This window comes from Vigna radiata, chromosome 7 (assembly GCF_000741045.1).
Source record: "Vigna radiata var. radiata cultivar VC1973A chromosome 7, Vradiata_ver6, whole genome shotgun sequence".
Lineage (NCBI taxonomy): Eukaryota > Viridiplantae > Streptophyta > Magnoliopsida > Fabales > Fabaceae > Vigna > Vigna radiata.
Genome location: NC_028357.1, coordinates 45294970 through 45315819, shown reverse-complemented (window position 1 = coordinate 45315819; position 20850 = coordinate 45294970). Strand labels below are relative to the sequence as shown.

Sequence of the window (20850 nt, the reverse complement as noted above, 5' to 3'; positions counted from 1 at the left end):
AGGATTAGGGAGATTTTAAGGTGAGTAGACAAAAATACGTAAGGTTAAGGGTATTTTAATAAATTTTCATTCTCAACATTAAAAAAAAAAACCCAAACTCCAATTGAAAAAAAAAATCAGAAACACTTGTCTTATTTTAATAATTTTCATTCTCAAAACTAAATAAAGAAACCCCAAACACTTACTCACCTCGTTCATCCCTCTCAATCCTTTCTCCTTCATCCCTCTCAATCCTTTCTCCTTCATCTCTCTTATTCAAACATTTTCTCTGTCATCTCTGCACTAGTCCCAACTAAAAAAACACTCATTATTAAATAAAATGGTTAGAGAAAAAAAATACTTACATAAATAAAAAAAATTAAAGCACCTATTTTTTTCTTTATATAATTTTAAATAAAATTTCAAGATTTGGAATTTTTATTGTTTGATTTTACCGTTGAGAATTTTATTGTATTTTTTGATTTGTTTTTTTCTTTAGTAAAGGAAAACAAGTTATTGAATTTCTACCAAAAAAAATTAAATAGCCACGGAGCAATGTTAAGTAGTAGTCTTAGAATGTAAAGGAAGGATGCTCATAAGTCTTGGTGCAAGTTGTGCCCGTCAGCTGTAATATATATATAGTAAAAATAATGAAATTAAAGAGATTTTGAATAAACTTTTTTCGTAAGGTGAATATGTCAACGACTCAACTCTTTACAAAAGTAAATCGTTTAATAATGAGTGTTTTTTTAGTTGGGACTAGTGCAGAGATGACAGATAAAATGTTTGAGTGAGAGAGATGAAGGAGAAAGGGTTGAGAGGAATGAAGGAGGTGAGTAAGGATTTGAGGTTTCTTTTTTTAGTTTTGAGAATGAAAATTATTAAAATAAGTCAAATGTTTATGATTTTTTTCAATTGGGACTAGAGTAGAGATGACACAGAAAAGGTTGGAGTGAAAATGATGAAAGAGAAAGGGTTGAGAGGAATGAAAGAGGTGGGTAAGGGTTTGATGTTTCTTTTTTTATTTTTTTAATTTTGAGAATGAAAATTATTAAAATATCCTTAACCTTAAAACTTAGAATTCATTATATATAAGAGTATTTTTGTCTATTGAAACTCGGTACATGTTGCTAAAATGTACCAACTGAAAAACAGGCGTACGCAATACGTACGCCTGTTTTTCAGTTGGTACAATTTAGCAATGTGTACCGGGTTTTAGTAGACAAAAACATCCCTATATATCATGAATTCTAAGTTTTAAGGTTAAGGGTATTTTAATAATTTTCATTCTCAAAATTAAAAAAATAAAAAAAAACCCCAAACCCTTACCAATCTCTCTGATTCCTCTCAACCATTTCTCTTTCATCTCTTTCACTCCAACCTTTTCTCTGTCATCCATACTCTAGTTCGTTCCAATTGAAAAAAATCAGAAACACTTGTCTTATTTTAATAATTTTCATTCTCAAAACTAAAAAAAGAAAACCCGAAACCCTTACTCACCTTATTCACTCCTTTCAACCCTTTCTCCTTCATCTCTCTCACTCAAACATTTTCTCTCTGTCATCTTTGCACTAGCCCCAACTAAAAAAACATTCATTATTAAACGATTTACTTTTGTAAAGAGTTGAGTCATATTCACCTTTCGAAAAAAGTTCATTCAAAATCTCTTTAATTTCATTATCTTCACTATTATATTACCGCCGACGGGCACAACTTGCACCAAGACTTATGAGCAACCTTCCTTTACATTCCTTTACATTCTGAGACTATTACGTAACATTGCTCCGTGACCATTTAATTTTTTTTGGTAGAAATTCATTAACTCGTTTTCCTTTACTAAAACAAAAAACAAATCAAAATACAATAAAATTCTCAATTATAAAATCAAACAATAAAAATTCTAAATCTTGAAATTTTATTTATAATTATATAAAGAAAAATTAGGTGCTTTAATTTTTTTATTTATGTAAGTATTTTTTTTCTCTAACCATTTTATTTAATAATGAGTGTTTTTTTAGTTAGAGCTAGTGCAGAGATAACAGAGGAAATGTGTTGAGTGAGAGAGATGAAGGAGAAAAGGTTGAGAGGAATGAAGGAGGTGAGTAAGGGTTTGGGGTTTTTTTTTTTTTTTAATTTTGAGAATGAAAATTATTAAAATAAGACAAGCATTTTTGATTTTTTTCAATTAGGGTTAGAGTAGGGATGACAGAGAAAATGTTGGAGTGAAAGAGATGAAAGAGAAAGGTTGAGATGAATGAGAGGGGTGGATAAGGGATTGAGGGTTTATTTTTTTATTTTTTTAATTTTGAGAATGAAAATTATTAAAATACCCTTAACCTTAAAACTTAGAAATCATGATATAAGGGTGTTTTTGTCTACTGAAACCCAGTACACATTGTTAAAATGTACCAACTGAAAAACAGGCGTACGCAAATTAGCAAACCCCATATATATATATATATATATATATATATATATATATATATATATATATATATATATATATATTGAAAATTGTTTCACGTATCATTATAACAGTACATACTATTCCCAATATGTTAACTCGTTAATCCACCTTTAAATAACCCTAGTTACATATTTTAACATATATCTCTTAAATGGATCAACTTTTACCAACATGTAACATATTCTGTCGTTTTTAGAACTTCGTTGAAAAATGAGTTCCACAATGTTGAATTGGATAGATTTATTTATTTTATTTCTGTAACATGTTATTTACAAGGTTATTGTTATATCGTGTGTGTAGCTATGAATTGAATTTTAGGATGTTGTCCAGGTATAGTTAATGTCCCAAACGAGAGCTGCAAATCGTAAATGGCACGTTTAGTTTATCCTTCCAAATCTTTGTTTAATAAAATATCGGTGTGAAATCCTTGGTCAGAATTGAAATCCACTTTTGGAACAAACAGTGATGAAAACATAAAAACCTTTTAAAAATGAATAAATTTTGTCACAAGTTAAAATTAGTTTATGAATAGATAAATATGTGTTAATTTTCTTCCATATTTTATTTATTATAAGTTAATTTTATCTTATAAAAAATTATCTAAAATGGACCTTAGGACAACACAAAAGTAGTTGTAAACCTCCACTTCTGGAACAAGAGATATTCATAATAAATTGTATATTTTGTTTTTGGAATTATACAACTAGAGACTTTATTTTAAAACATTTTAAGAGGACCGATTAACATGTGTCTTATAAGATATTTCTTTACGAAAAAATGAGAATTTTCGCCGTTCTTTGTGGATGTGTGGTTCTTTTCAATCACAGTTGTTTGCAAATATTGCTGTAATTTCTACAAAGATATAACTATTTTTATTTGTGGAATTTTGTTAGTGATTTAGCAAATTACTAGCTTCACCTTTATACAATTGTTTTTGGTCATGGTCAACGTATTTGAATGTATTTTTCCAAAAGAATAATTTGTACTAATCATTCACCAACCCATTCCTAAAGCTTTATCTTATCAGTTACTATTTTTTTCAGTCTTTAAGGTTTACTAGTCAAAAAGAAAAACTCAACCTAATTGCGACCACACTAAAAGGATATCAATTAGCTTTTTGAAACTATAATGTTATATAATCTATCTCTTTGGAATTGTTGTGTACAGACGACTTTAGCCTTTTCATTGAATTATTTGAAATTGAAGTGGATAATATTGGAGGTCAACCTATGATTTTTTTAATTTTAGGTTATAACAGTTATTGAATTATCAGATAATTAATTCTTTTATGAGACTGTATTAATAATTGAAGGTGTGCTTAGAAAAGTTAATGATTTGAGTTAGTCCCTTAGATAACATGGAAATATCATATGGCTGAATTTTAAGGTTAAAAAACATACATAAAATTCTCATGTAAAGTTTTCTTTAATTGGAATATTAAAGGTTGGACAATTTAAATCAAGAGATACGAGAATATATATGAGAGAGCACTTAACACTACAAAAATCTACAATTATAATATGTTTTATTTCGCTTATTTTTTATCCTTATATTTATTTGTCTTTATTTTGATAATTATTTGTTTATTAAAGATTGTTTAGTTTCTCATTATTTTTATTAATATTTATTATATTATCTTTCACATTTATTTCAAATTATATATTTATTCTAATTACATTGTGATAACATCATTCTATATTCACAGCAGATAAATAAACTTATTTTTAATATCAGATAAGTACCAAAACTGAAAGATGCATTAAAATTTTCAAAATTTTTAAAAATCTCGCTATTTTATAAACAAGACATATGACTTGGTTATTTGAACTACTGTTGTTGTATCTATTTTTTTCAATGGTTTCATAAACCGAGACAAAAAAAATTGATCAAAATTTTAAATTGTCATTTTTTTTTTACGAATGACATATGGCTTATGTTATTTAGACAACCATTATCGTAACCACTTTCTACAAAGTACGTATAATGACATAGTAGTGACAATGACACTAGTTTGCAAGGAAGAAAGAAGAAAAGTGTGAACTGATAAATTATGTTTCTTTCACGAATTTAATTTTATAAAGACATATGATGACGATTACTCGAATAATCGAAGTAATGTGTATTTTATGACATCACTTATTTACAAAATGAAAATCTAAAAGTTGTTATTACAAATTTTAGTGACAATTTTAAATTGTCACTTGTTTTTTTTTTTTTTACGAATGACATATGACTTATGTTATTTAAACAACCATTGTCATAACCACTTTCTACAAAGTAGGGATAATGGCATAATAGTGACAATGGCACTAGTTTACAGAGGAAGAAAGAAGAAAATTGTGAACCGGTAAATCATGTTTCTTCCACGAATTTAACTTTATAAAGACATGTGACGACGATTATTTGAATAATCGAAACAATGTGTACTCTATGACATCACTTATTTGTAAAACGGAAACCTAAAAGTTATTAATAAAATAAAAAATTACAAATTTTAGTGACAATTTTAAAATTTACATCAACCTTTTGGTCTTGATTGTTCAAAAAACCAAAGTAGAAAGTCTATATGGCATCAGTTGTTCAAATAACTGATATCATATGTTCCGATAAAAAAATGATAAAAAAAAGTAACAATTTTGAAAATTTAATCAACTTTTTGACTTCAATTATTCAAAAAATCAAAACATATAACATCGGTTGATAAAATAAACGAAGTCATATATTAAAGAAAAAACAAATAAAAAAAGAACAGTAACTGACCATATATGAATTATACTGACCTTGATGGAACTGTATCTAATATTGGGTGAGCTACATCATACGCATCTTTATCGAACTGAAATAAATAATGCAATTTTTAAAAAACACACTTTAGATCTCAGTTCTCAATTAATACTAAAAATTGTATATGTTTTGCAATCGAAATTTATAAATTTGCAAAACTTTCAAAAAAAATATCATCACTATATTTCGGTTTTCTTAAAATCAAAAGATATTATACAAGTTAAAACATCAAATTTTGCACTAGTAACCCTTGAAGCACCATAATGACAAACTAAAACTCGTCGCAGGCGTCGCCGTTCCACCCCAAATCTCTCCGTCAGCAACCATGACTGCCGGAAACGCAAAGCAGCTGCCATAATAATTGGTCGAGAAGGAGAACTGGAACTTGTAGCGCGCGTGGATGATGCACTTCAGCCGGACGTTCTCATTCAGATTGATTTGAAGTGGTCTGGTGCGCTAAACGTAACATGTGAGCGCCTCGAAGGTGGTGGCGTGTTGGTCGAGGTCACGATGTTGGCGCTGGAGGTGAACTTTTATGTGCCTAATTAGAACACAGATAAAGTTTGACTTTCAACCATAATATAACGAGTTTCTGAAAACATGTTTTCATTGACTCACATAAAAAGTCTTTTAAAATGGGATCGAATTTCTGTTAGGTTAAAATTATAAGTACCTATGACTCACGTAGTAACATGTAATATATTATCATAAGACAAAAATGAAGATAATTCAATGATCTGTTCCACATGTTCCAACATGGCTAAAGCTAAACAAGTGTGACATAGAAAATGAACGCATAATTTGCTAATGATTCTGTCAGACTGAAGCTTTATTGGTTTGGTCGGGTATGTATACATGCATGTACATATGTTTCGGAAATAGGTCATTAATGGTTACGTAGAAGCTTATTCTTGAACCTTATTTGGAACACCATTAATTTGACCACAACGATTTTTCGGTAGTGAAAGACAAATTGACTCTTGCTAAATCTCCGAGACTGGCGCATGAAATAATGCTCTCCCATTGCATGTAAAACAGTTCAATATACACACTAAGTAACCTGTAACCATGTGTGGAGACAACTCATTAATCACAATAATTAATTTCAATATGGAAATTATTTTTATCATTTAAGTCTGAAAAAATAAAGTTATATTTAACTTGTAAATTTGGTAGTTTGGTGAATAAACTATAATGTATAAAGTAATATGCTTTTTATTTTTTTAAAAACATAATTACTAATTTATAAACAAGTTAATGATTTGGTTGTGAACCAAATGATTGAATTTTTTCAACATATTTTTTGAAACTATTTAAGTTGACTGATGATATTAGGTCGATTTCGCAGCTGAAATTGTCACCACCGACTTTTCTCATCTCAACATGTTCTTAAATGACGGTGCCCTTATTGCAGCAGAGGTCACTTCTTTAAGATTCATTGTAAGAATAACTACTAATAATTTTTATTAATAATGGAAAACGAAAAAAAAAACAAATTATTTAATGGGCATGAAAAATAATAGTAAAAAAAAATTGGTCAGAAAGTTCCTTGGAAATCCGTACAAGTATGAGGGACTTTTTTTTCTTCACTTTTTTGTCCTTTTTGTGGTGAGCAAAAGGCATGATTTTTATTTTTTTTGTTGATGTGGAATGATGTGTTCCCATGTTGATGAGCATTTTACCAATGAAAGGTGAGTGTCCTTTGAGTCTCCCTTAAAATTACCCGTTGGGTACGCGAGAAGTCACACATGGGTTGCCCTTCATATGGACAACAAAATCAAATGTTGTGTTATCCATAACCATAAGTGTTCTTCCCTGTTAAAATAATCACAGGATCACACATTTTTTTATTTATTTAATAAATAATATAAAAATAAAATAGCCATAAAAAATAATTTTTTGTATTTCTTTAAGAAAGAAAAAAATAAAAAATAAAAAATGAATGTAAAATTTTATATTTATTAATATATATATATATATATATATATATATATATATATATATATATATATATATATATATATATATATATTTTAAGTTATTATGCACTTCGAGCCAATATACTTTTGTTTTTTCTACCTTTGTTTCGCCTAATTACTTGTCTCTTCCATTCTAAACCTAACTTACGAAGCCTCACATAAAAAATGAATGCATTAAAGAAAAAGCAAAGGAAAGAGTGAGATATTGCCCCTAAAGAGAAGACCATATCCAAAACGAATTTGATGCAATTGTCTACATACACTCATCTTTGTCCTTCCCTAATACTTTTGAGTCATTTCACTGCCCACTTTTCATTTTTATTTTCTAATTTATCATAACTTACTAAATTTATCATATCATTCACTATTTACTATATATAAACTAGTGTTGTCAAAATTTGTTGTAATTTGCGGACCAATCTAGTTTACTACGAGTTTGAACTGGATTGGATTTAAAAAAATATTAAATTTTTTATATAGACTAATTTTCAACACAATTCGTCGAGTTGAATTCGTCGAGTTGAATCCGTGGTAAGTCAGGTTGATTCACCAACACACCTAATTTAATTTAATTATTTATTATTTTGTATTTCAATATTATTAGTTATATTTTTTATACTATATTTTAGATGGTGATAAAGAAGATGTTTCAAAAGAAAAAAATATTATAAATTTATCTATTCAAGACTCTAATATTATAAACAGATAAGTGATACAAAAATTATCAATATTAAAAACTTATTTGTTCGTCTTTTGTACATGATATTTTTTTTTTTATTTTGAATTGTCTTTGGAGTTTAACATCATTTTAGAGTGACGTTTATATAGATTTGAATTAAAAAAAATTGTAATTTTTTTTAAATAACTTATAATTAAATGAGTCAATGAGTCAACCTGTTTAGTCCACCAATTCGTGATAGGTCGAATCAAGTTCGAATTTTTTTCAGTTCGTTAATAAATGAGGCAGATTAGATTAACTCCACCAACTCTTTGTGGACTGAGCCGAATTGAGTCGGATTATCTGTTTTCACATCTCTAATATAAACCCTTAATAAATATACATTTTTGAAAGTAAGAAGTGTGAAATTATTTAAAATGCAAAGGTTAAAACCATTTAGGCGTCCCTATTTTCCTAAGGTATTCCCAATTTAGTCCCCTTCTTTTAAACCTTCCCAATTGAGTCCTTATAAGTGCTAATTTCAAACAAATTAGCCCCTGCCGTTAAAATTCGTTAACAATGTTAAAATTGTGCAGAGGTGGGTAGATGACGGGGTTAAAATTCTCCTTTTGAGATGTTAAAATTGTGCAGAAGTGTTAAAATTGTGTAGAGGTGTTCAAATTTTTTCCATTCTCCTCTGCACAATTTTAACACCTTTGTACAATTTTAACACCTCAAAAGGAGAATTTTAACCATGTCATCTACCCACCTCTGCACAATTTTAACACCGTTAACGAATTTTAACGACAGGGCTAATTTGTTTGAAATTAACACTTATAAGGACTCAATTGGGAAAGTTTAAAAAAAGGGGACCAAATTGGGAATACCTTATGAAAATAGTAACGCCTAAATGGTTTTAACCAAATGCAAAAATAATAATAAGATTGAAATTAACTAGTTAATAGATTTTTCTAATACTAAAGATAGACTTTTAGAGATGACCTATTTTCTTGCTTGTCCTTTAATGATGCCATGTAGATCTTACACTACCTTTGTTCTTTCTTTGAAATGGGAATGAAAAGAAAAAAGTATTACCCAACTCTTGTGACCAATCCGTGGAAACACAGTTAGGTATCAATATTATCACAGATTCTCGGGTCCACCAGATTTTGAAACTAATGCAACAAATGCTATACGGTTATTGCTTAAACTCCATTCACCTATTTTTTTTAACCGTTTAAAGGGTAACGCTCACTTTAATTGACCAAACCTCATAGTTAATTAAAACGAGTTAGGTTAGATTCAAAAAAAAAAAAAAAATCTTCATTCTAATCAATTTTAATTTCATTAGTTTAATAAAATATTATTTTAATAAAATATTTAGCATTTTATATCAAATTGCTACATTTAAGATTAAACTTAATTTTACTTCTGTAACTTACATTTTTTAACGTATATTTTTCATTTCTTTAAAAAAGTAGAATTCATTTTTAATTATAGAAATTATAAAATAAGCTTAAACAAGTATTCTTGGAAATTAAAGTTCAGATTGATATTTGGATTTGTAGGACCTGATATGAAGAGCTTTCTCTATCCCAATTATGAAGTGTTGCATCATGGAGCATCCTCATGTCACTTTGCTTTCACCAACTTTTCTTTTATGTCTATGCATATCACCCTTTTTACCAAATAAATAACTATTTCTCTCATTCAATTCAATCATGCTGTCCAAAATCTGGGCCAGGATTAAGCCCAAATTGCTTTAGAGAGTACCTTTTTTAGCAAGGCCGATACTGGCTATTACTAACTGCAACCTATATACTAATAGGAAAAAAATTATTATTACTAACTGCACCTTATACTAAGAAAAAAAAATATAATCAAAATATCGTCTCTCATTGCACCTATGTCATTAAAGTTGTACCTCCCTTCTTGATTGCATAGGAAGAAGAGAGAGCTCGTTCTGGAAAATGCTGAAATTAATTTGTGGGCGTAAATTTGATCGATCTCATTTTGAAAATTTAATTTTTAAACTTTATTAAACTATATGGAATTAATAGACGCAGTTATAATATATTTTAATTCAAATTTCTTCTTCATAATTTATTCATTATTTCATTTTAATTAACTATGTAACTATTTTATTCTTATTTATTGTGGTATGGTCTTTATTATCCTCTAGATATAAAATAGAATAATTAATTTAAATAAAAAAAATAAAAATTATTCAATTGGAGCATAGCAGCTTTTCAACATTTGAAAATAAATTTTAATTCCTTCTTAAATAGTAAACATAATTATCTAATTAATTTGTTATTCAATATAATACAACCTTCATTATCCTCTAAATATAACTTATAACAGTTATCTAAATAAAAATGTTTCTAAACATAATTCAATTTGAGCAATTTTAGAAGTTTTCCAACATCTCAAACTGTATTTTAAATTTCAAATTTATCCTTTCAGATTTATAAGTTTTATTTTAAAACTTCTGAAGAGTTATCGATACTTTTCTGGGAATATAAATTGTTTATAATATATCTAATATATGATTTATATATTCAAAATATAATGTATTATAAATTATAATACAATTCATACGTTCAGTTTTATGTACTACTCAGACTAAAATTCAGTCAACAATAAACATTTAAAATTATATATTATTAATGAAAAAAGCTTTCAAAAACATTTTGTATTCAAAAGTGGGTAATTCTGATAAAATTGGCATAACCTCAAAAAGAAAGAACAAATTTTGAGAAGCAATTTTGGCCAGATTTTACTGTGAAACTTTAGGATACCAGTGAATCATATTTTGTAGACAAAAGAAATGTTAAAGGCACAAGGTTTAGTTTTCCTTTATTTTCTAATAGTAACAGGTAGAAAAAATCCTAAGAGAAACCACCGAATGCAGAGCAATACACAAAAATGAAAAATTCATTTTTACCAATTAAACACTTAAAACTAATGGAGTCCCATTAAATCCAAGCTAGCCAGGGTCAAAGGTAGCTCCATTTAAACAAAACTATTTCTGAAGTCAACAACAATGCCTCTGCATCTTCATCTAACAAAAGGAATGAGTAAGTACTCTGCGTAAAATAGCTGCAATAAGAAACAGTACATCAGTACAAGATTGAGTAAACAATTTGAAATTAAATATACAGATAAGCTGGAAATCATTCATTTCCCTATTGTAACTTGCTTTGAACAAATTAGCATTTCACCAGAAGATAAAATTCGACCAACTTCTTGACTATGTTCACCAATTTAGATAGAAATAATTTCACTGTAGTAACGTACCCAGGTGTTATACATTTCAATTGGAATTTGGAAGATAGTAGAAATCAAACAATCATTATTTTTAGAAACGGGGAAAGTAATCGGATAGCTATTCCTTATTTCTTTTGAATAACGACCTAATAGAATGATAAAGTCTTTTAAGGTTGGCGATTACCTTCCAAATAAACATATAGAAGGATGTTATCGAAGCTTTGCTTTTCAAATCTACAGATTTGGCTTGATACCAGAGAATTGCAGCCAAAACAGCGTGTCCAAGACCCTAACAAATTGGCAGAGAGTAAATTTCAAATATTGTAAAGAAGTTTACATTCACTTGGCATCTTTCTAAACAACAATAGACCTAAGATTGCTTCTGAAAGTTTTACCTTTGACGCTAATAACGATTAAAAATTTGAAGTCTGCAACAATAACAGACAGCTATCCTAAAAATATATTTCCTTATTCCAGTATATGCTGAATTTGCAACTGTGAAGCAGCACCTCGGTTTAGTAATTCAGAAGACAATTGCAAAAAAGCACAAGACTACCACCCAGTGGGATCTGGTGAGGGTAGATGAAGATAGCCTCGCCCTTTCTCCAAGTGGAGAGGCTACTTCAAGATTTGAACCTGTGACATCCGGGTCACAAGGTCAATGTTACGTATCCAACATGAAGTAAAAAAATGCAGCACGAGATGGGAAGCAAGTTTGCCGAATGTTGATATTAGACAACTCACGTACAATAAAAGTACTGCACGAGAAGGAAGGCAAGCATATAGATCAACTTCTTGCCAGCTTGATATCTAACGAATCAAAATCACAACTCATCCCCCTCACCCTAGAACCAAAGATATAACTGCTTAAATAGAAGTAGGATCCAGAACACCCATAACTGCAGGTGTATACATGTAATCACTAATAAGTAAAATACCGTGAAAATTTTGCTCCAAAGACATGGAGATGAAGCTCCCACCAGGAGGGCCACCCCATAAGCTATTTCAAGGAGAGTTACACAAGTCCAGAATACCTGCAAAAAGGGTAGTTAGGCACAAAAAAAGGATGTAAGAAGGCAAAAGCAATTACTGAGATGGTATAACATACCGGCTTCTGACCTAACCGTACTGAAAAGGATTGTATGCCAAATACTTTATCCCCTTCAATGTCAGGAATATCCTAAAAATTGAACCCAGAGTTTTACATTAGGCCACACAGAGAACAAAAAATTTGACAGTGAAAACAAACGTATTCCATAAGAAATTAAAGGTCTTTACCTTAAACAGTGCTATAACTACAGAGAAGAAGCTCATGAATGCAGTAGCAAAAATCAGTGGTCTTGAAAAAACAGGTGGCCTCTTGTACACGTGAGTCTGGACGTTGTTACAAGAATTAGCAACCAAAAACATCAAACTTCCTTGGGATATTGATTTGTTGCAAGGAAAGTTATGACATAATAGTCAGATACTATAAGACTATGTTGGGAAAATGCATTGATTCCTTCCATCTCTTATTCCTTTTGTCGTAGTGTAATAACAGTAATTAGAGAATATAGGCCTCACTAGGACACGATGGTGAAGATCGATTAATTCAAATTGACGGGAGTTCCAAATAGTTTATCACGAATCCAACAGAGCAAAAACATAAAAATTTGGGATAAAGATTAGTTATCATGAAAAAAGATAATGCATGTTAATTCAAAACGAGAAGTCATTAAAATGAACCGATAGCTATAGGACATAACCTGCATGTGAAGGAAAAATGCAAGTTGAACTATTACAGCCCGAACAGCAAGAATGCACATAGCTGCGAGGACTGCAAATCTCTTCCATCTCAATAGAGGCACCTGAAGTTTTTCAAAACGACAAAATTTGTAAATAATGTTGTCAGCACTCAGTTACAATACAAGTATAAACGCAGTTAATATTTTTATGAGAAAAAATCAAAATCAGACAACACGACTATTATTGTCCTCTTAATTTTCCATATTATTAATTGCCATTGCTAAAATTTGAATCTCATTGCTAACGAATTTCAACTCAAAAATCCTACCTTTAGTTTGAATTGATTTTTTTCAAAAGGAAAAAAAAGAGGATAATATTTGACATTTATTGCCATGTAATTTAACAATGAAAGTACTGTTGAAGACCAAGAACAGGTACGATTTTAATATGAGCGGGGAAAAGGAGATTGAACGCCATCCAAAATAACTCACATTGATTGAATAAGCAGTCCCTAGCACAAAACTTACGAAAAGAGCCCAAAATAATGGCCATGAACCTACTATCCAGCTAAGCCCGAAACTCTGCAGAAAAAAATTAAAACAATAAACTTCCTTCAACCCAGTCAATACATTTTGCCTTGACCAATATCATTGAAAAAGGGATGAATTGATATGGTACCAAAATTGAAAAGGATGAAACAATAGCAACACCAGTTCCAAAGGAATATTCCCCAGATGCCAATGGAAGATATGGCTTGTTTATCTGGAACAAAACACAAAGCATGCTTTATGGAATAGCTTTCAAATTCACTCATAAATGTCTTACCACACAAACAAACTAGAAAACAGAGATAAATCCCAAGTGTTGGAAATGATAGAAGGTAAATATAGGAAGAGAAAGAACGGTAAACATACAAAAGTTAATGTGGTTCGACTGAAGTATTAACCAACTCCAGGCTATGTCCATAGAGGAATTCACTATATCAGAGATTACAAGTTTACAACTTAGAGATTTCTCTTAGCAACTCTCACTCAAATGTTCAACTCAAACGTTAGCTTTCTTATGAAGCCACAAGGGACCTATGACTGAGTCAATTTTTAACAGCATGGATCAATAATAATACAATCCATATGGTAGTTCTCCTGAAAGTTTTCAAGCTGTAAGAGGTTGCAACTTTTAGTCACATTCAAAGCTTAACAAAATAATGTTTAAACCAGATTCAATGGTCAAAATTATATAATAGTGCATGTGAGCAGAGAGACTCTTGTATGCACTTAGTCTGTAGGAATCTTAATATCCATCCAAATTTCGATAAACCAGAAAAGAATTTTGTCAGTATAATAAATACATTGCTTTTACAGTGTTAGATATTGTTAGTTACAATATTATGTGTATCTGGGCTTAGCCCATATTTTTTTCATTATTCTTCATTATAAATATTCACCCTATGTGTATTTTCTACACAAGGGGAATTAACCCTATACCTTGTTTTAACTACTTTAACATGCAGAAAAAATTGAGAAGCCTGGAAGACAGTGGAAAAATAGTAATTCGTGAGCTATCTCAATTGTTTATATCTATTGGTAAGTTTCATACCTTGTCGATTTCAACATCAGATAATTGATTCAAACCAACGATATAAATATTCATAAACAAGGCAGCAACCACAGCCTGAAACATATAAAAGAAGTCAAAAGGTATTGGTGAAGCTAGAAGGCAGGAGCAATTGGCTATTTAAAGGGAAACAACATATTTGGGGTCTCACCTCCAACACACCAGTAAAAAATAATGGAGATATGTCTGATATTTTCTCAACGGCAAGGAGAGATACAGAAATTATGCTTAATGCCTGTCCAAGAACAGAAAAAGATAGTCATTTTAAAACCTTCAGAGTATTAGAATTATCTTGAAGTGCAAATTCATTGTATTGAGCATTCAGGAATAGTTCCAAGATATATTTTACAAAAGCTTGAACTTAACTGTGCCAATAACTGTATGTGGCCTTGAAAACCTGTAGAAAGCATCCAAGGAATTTTTGACAGAGTCCGAAACGCTTTTTGGATCAAAAGCTTGAGATTCGGACCCAAAAGATTTTTCAGAGGTGGCTTTCACAACAAATTTCATGTCATATTTTTGAAACGTATACCCTCCCCCAATGCCTTTGTAATGATGATTCAAACTTGGCTTCCGAAGTCTCAAATTATATTCATTTTGGACTTTCCTTTTGTTGCACGAAGCATTTAGCCCATAAGAACCTAGACCACCAAATGTCAGATGTTAGTACCAGTAATCATGCATTATACAAAACACAAATAATTTCCTGTTTTAGGATGAACCAAAAAAATGTACAGGGAGAGTTTTATAATCACTATCCAAATTTACTGAAACTGAAAAGTTATACACGGCTCCACCAACACGTATATAGTTCTCAAAATATATAGATGGACAATGCTATCTTCTCAATGACATAGAAGTAACAGTAAATAACTCACTTCCAAACCTAATTTTTATCTCAGTAAGGTCACACCTAACTTCCAAGAATAGTCTCGTATTTTATTTAATCTCCTTTTTTTCTTTAAGAAAAAATCGGGTGTTTTCCATGTTAATAATTACGATAATAATTGAAAAAAAAAAAGGAGGGGGTATCTGATTATCAAACTTACTTGCATAGGAGATGGCAGCACAATGTCTAGTCCTGCAGAAATCTCCACCTGCCACTAACAACGGTTGCTGCTGTTAGATGCCGGAAAACAAATCAAAATTTGCCTCAGAAGAAGAAACACAGAAATAGAGAAATAAATACCAGCGGTGTGAGAAGAAGCATGAGGCAGACATCGAAAAAGCACCGAATCCATGTATATCTTGAATCAGGTGGATTTTGAGTTGCATGAACCCAAACACACTTCCTATGAAGCTCCGACACTTCCGATGCGTTGCGGACACTCGTCGGAAACGTGAAAGTTGCGGATAGCCTTCTCTGGACCAGACACGGCTCAGTTGTCGGACGCAGTGGAGAAGATACAGCCACTTCTCTAGGCCCAGTTTTGGGAAGCGGCGGAAGGATGCGGGAGCTGCTACGCGCTGCAGCTTTGCAAAGAGAAAAAAAAAAAAAAAGCAGGGTTGGGTTGCACCAAGAATTAAGAAGAAAGAGAAAGAGTAAAACCAAGAATGACTATTTTAAAAATCATATCAATAATTTAATTATATTAATAATTTAATATTTTATTAAATTCTGTTTTTTCTTAAGTTTTACATTTTTTTTTATTTCAAACTAAAATTTAATTCAAAACTTTTTAAATTTAAATTCAAATCTATACTCGATTTATTAGATAATTATATAATTATTATTATGTTTTTTTTAATTGAGACCACTTTTATTCTGGAACATAAAATTACAAATTTATACTTTAATAAATGATAAAAAGTTTTGTTAGATATAAAAATAAAATATAAATTAAACTTTTATAAGTAAAAAATAAAATTTTAAATTATTTTACAATAATCATATTAAAATAAAAAATATAACATAATATTACATAATAAATAATTTAATATTTTTTTAAAAATATGTAATATATTACATTATAGTTAATTTTAATTTGTGACATGGTTTTTTATATTTAAATAATTTAACTTCTTTTACATTAATTTATTTGATTAGATTTTATTTTTATATTTAAATAAATTTATAAAGTTAAGTTTATTTTTATTTGACTAATTTAAGTTGATAAAAAATAATTTGTATATTTAATGGATTATGAATATTTTTTATTTTTTTTAATTATGAAACATAATAAGCATATTTTAATAGATATATATTTTCAGTTTTGTCCTAATTCGTTCTCACCTGTCTCCATCTGTAATCTGAGCACATACTACAAAACGTAATTTTTTTTTTCCCATGACGCGCTCTCTATTCATGTAAACTTCACCGTTAAATGAAGCTAAACTAACTAAGATGTCATGTGGCATATCATGTGGATTCCCATCAACAAACCCAACAACATCAAAGGTCCCCTTCCTTTTCTTTTATCTTCCATCCCAACCCAATACTACATATTCAATGCAAAATTAAATGAATTGGCTCAGTTGATTAGATTTTTTTTTTCAATCTCAAAAATATTACAAATATTTTTTAATTAAAATATAAATGAAATTTAATCTAAATATAATTTAAAATGTTTTCAAATTCTAAATATAATCCAGATATATTTAAAAATTAGATAATATTAGATTTTTTTAATTTAAAATTTTTAAATAGATTGATAAGTTAATTAATTTCATCATAAATTTAACTTTGAATGAATCAGATTTTTAATCACTAAATTTATTTTTAACCTCTCCTAAAATTTATAATTTCTTTTAACTTAATATAATTGAAAACCATAATGAGTCAAATTTACTCACTAATTTTAATCCATTTAATAAAAACGGGTCCTTGAATTTTAATCCAGAAAACGGATCCATTCTCGTATCACTCTCATCTCACATATATGATAACGTGTTGTGTCTGATTTGATGTCTAGATTTTTCTGTACCTATGTTTAGATATAAGCAGATTTCAAATTAGCTTTATGTCTACATCGTAAACTTTAATATATCTTCATTAATTATTTAAAAATTAAATACATAGTAGTTTGTTAGTGAATCATACATAAAACTGGTTGAACAAATTTTATAATTCAAGTGCCAATTGTTTTTATCAGAAAATTAAGAAAGTAAAAGAAATTATAAAATATATAAATAGCAGAAAAATTTATGAGTAAATTATGTAGTAGAAAAGTTGAAAACAACAATTATTATATTAAAACACAAATATCATGTTTTCTTAAATAATTTAAGTAAAACATGTTTAATGTTTTCACGTAATTTATTCATGGACTGAACAGTATCTGATTAATTTTTATAAATTATTATTCTTGGACGTGACGTGGAGGAACTCTCCTTCTTTAGTAATTTTCAAAACTCTCGCTTTCACTTTCTTTGTCATTTTCTTTGATTGTGTGTGAATGGATTTTAATGGATCCCAACAATCAACTTTCTCACTGTTACCTCTTGATTTAGCATACTTCATTTGTTTCTTGTTCAATTTTTTTATTTTCTAAAATACTAATTAATAAACTCTACAGAGTCACAGAAAGAGAGAGAGAGAGAGAGAGTGTTTCTATGTTATTAAATGCCACCATTTAATTGCATGTACTACAATTGAATACATAACATATAGAGAAGCTCATGCTAAAACTGAAATGTGTACTAGTTATTGAGCCATTGAGTTTCTAACTTCCCCTCGTAATTCCTCACACTTTTTTTTTTTAACTTTGTTATATGTCTAGTAATAATTAGGTTAATCATAAATCAAGTTATAAATTATTATTAAGATGCTTAAATAAATCATTAATAAAATTGGATATTGAAGAGTCAGACTGATTGTTAATGGATAAGGTGGTTAATTTTAATATTAAATAACTAAAAATTAAAATGTAATTATCAATAATTGAACTATAATTAAGTCGGTTAATCAAAATTCACTTTAAATTTTATTAATATAGATTTGAAGTAAGGAAGTAGGTGATGTATATTTATTACACTATTAATATCTGAATTGTCAAATGTTAAGTTGACTTTGACATCAAAATTTCTTCTATAAGTACTTTTCGAATGGTTACGAAAACACTCAAAGTTGAAGACAACTTTGGACCATTAGACACACTATTGGATGTTGGATCGTTGACCTCGACCATACATCCCAAAATATTTTAGTGCTCGCAGTGAGACCGAGTATTGAAGGAAGGTGACAAGGTAGTTAATTGATTGTATCCACTGTTTTCACTTCGTTCAACATCATTATCGACTTGTGCCACGAAGTTATTTTTCTACGACTCTTAGTCCAATATAAAAGAAGCTTAAGTTGACTGACCTCATTAAAAAACTCAGGTTGACCGACCTCTTTTATACCAACCTTGAAATATTTAGCCTAAAATCCCTCAAAGGAAGCGATATACAAGGTAAATAACAACCTCTCCTTCCTGAATATAAGGGAGACCCGACCTTTTTTAACACTTTGACGTGTGCGAAAGTAATGCATAAATATGGGGAGTGAGAGTGGGGTTGATAACTAAGTAGAGAACCTCGAACACTTACATAAAAGTCCAAATGTTCGGGTGCAACTAAGTTGGTGTCAAATTAAGCCCTCTCAACATGCTCATCTAAAAATTGTCGACAGGAATACAAACAAACAGGTCTTTGAAATGACTAGGAGCGATTGAATGGCCACATCCCCTTTGTTTTTCGTGTCAATCTCCAATATGATATCAACCTCAATATCGTTGGTAGGTGTAACCTTGTTTGTATCTACATTGGCCACATTATCGACTGATTTGTGGCTCACCCGGTTGATCCCAAAATCAAAGATGAGACCGACAATGACAATGATGAAGATAAGCATCATCCGTAAACCTTTAGCCTCCCCTTCTCGTAGACTCCTCAAATGAAAACACATCAACGATCGACATTATTACCAAAAAATGTGAAGGACATTCAGTTGGTAGAAGAAAATCGAAGACAAAAGTGAAAATGACAAGCGAGGCTCACCCGTATTTATAGCCAAAAAGACCTTCCCAGTCATGTACAATAAAAATCAATGACATATGTTAAATATCAGTTATATATGTTCATGACAATTTGCATAATTTAAGTTTTCATACTAAGATACTTTATCATGTTTGGTTATTCACACTCTCTAAAACATGGTCTTAATCATCACAAATAATGGATGCTTGCTTCTACCGAGCAAAGCTATATAACTAGCAAATTTTGTGTTATTCTCTCCCAAGAGTTTACAAATCTACATATCAAAACATATTGGTAACTACGATTAGCGATATGGGTGGCTGTCAATTCTCTCAACCCAGTCCCAAACCTACCTTTTTGTGTAGGCGTATGAATCTTGTCTCCACCTTATGAAGGTAGTAGGTTACTTAACTGTGTGTCACCAAGCACATCCTCATTTAAATCATTAAGTGTTAGTAAGAATTAATAGATAAAATAACAATTAAAAATTAAAATATATCTAAAATTTAAATTTATACATTGTCAAGTTTAAATGTTCTCTCACAATCTCAAAAATAGACATGATAACAAGTAATTCTAAAACAAGAACTAAATTTTATCTTAACTAATTTATAAACTATAAAGATAAAACACGATACAATTGTTTAAACAAGTTTTGAAAGGTAAAAAACTTAAAATTTACTAATGAAACTATAAAAATTATTAAAACTAACAGATGAACTAGAAACATGCAACCAAATGTCTACTCTTAACACTACCAAAACAATAAAATAAATATGTTAACAAATTCTAATTCATCAAACTATCTTTAAACCATCATTATCTATTCAAAAGAATTAAGGAAGCAAAATAATATTATATGAACTTAGAAAAAGACTCAAAAGAACACAACAAAACAATTTTTAAAACTTTAAGACAATAAAATAAAACTAAAATCAATGTTGACTACCGAAAACTATATAAAAAAAAACTAAATTTTAGCCTGAGTAGTGCTCTTATCTAACAAAAACAAAACAAAAACAACTAGTTGTCAAAATTAAATTTTACAATTTGTTTGAAATTTTCGAAATCAAATTACAATAACAATAAAAATTCAAAATTTAGGTTTTTGTATTGAAATTAAAAATAATCGAATAAAAAATACAATGAAAAAAAAAAAACTAAGATAACTATAAAAATCACTATTGATAAATAGATTTCCAACAGGAGATTTTTTATTTTTATTCTTCAAAGCAATAATAGCTTGGATCGATCAGTTCAATACAGCATTGAACACCTTTCTTTCTTTCAGTCTGACCCGTATCTTATCTTGTATGGACCGCTACACATAAGAAATTGTAAAATCTTAATTAATAATCGAGAAAACGAGGTTTTTCTTTTAAGGACAGAAAACAGCATACAACAATGCAAATGAAAAG

At 29.5% G+C, this 20850-nt stretch overlaps 1 protein-coding gene across 7 annotated transcripts; it reads right to left on the bottom strand.

Annotated features, from left to right (window-relative positions):
- Positions 1–10644: 10644 nt before the first annotated feature.
- On the bottom strand, positions 10645–16011 carry LOC106768988 (homogentisate phytyltransferase 1, chloroplastic). 7 transcript variants are annotated; one of them, XR_002668819.1, is made up of 15 exons: positions 15666–16001; positions 15526–15579; positions 14843–15117; positions 14628–14711; positions 14459–14533; positions 13541–13624; positions 13354–13443; positions 12883–12984; positions 12416–12511; positions 12246–12317; positions 12076–12171; positions 11886–11895; positions 11533–11773; positions 11322–11426; positions 10952–10969 (listed from the first exon to the last, which is right to left on the bottom strand). XR_002668819.1 is itself a non-coding variant. In XM_022783896.1 (13 exons), the coding sequence occupies exons 1-13, from the start codon at positions 15684–15686 to the stop codon at positions 10928–10930; spliced, it is 1212 nt and encodes a 403-aa protein (XP_022639617.1). In that variant the 5' UTR covers positions 15687–16011; the 3' UTR covers positions 10645–10927. The 7 variants fall into 7 exon arrangements, 6 of the variants coding, with proteins under 6 accessions (XP_022639617.1, XP_014509900.1, XP_014509901.1 ...); XM_022783896.1 differs by lacking the exons at positions 11533–11773; positions 11886–11895 and having other exon boundaries at positions 10645–10969; positions 15526–15595; positions 15666–16011; XM_014654414.2 differs by lacking the exons at positions 11533–11773; positions 11886–11895 and having other exon boundaries at positions 10645–10969; positions 15666–15999.
- Between the last annotated feature and the right edge of the window lie 4839 nt (positions 16012–20850).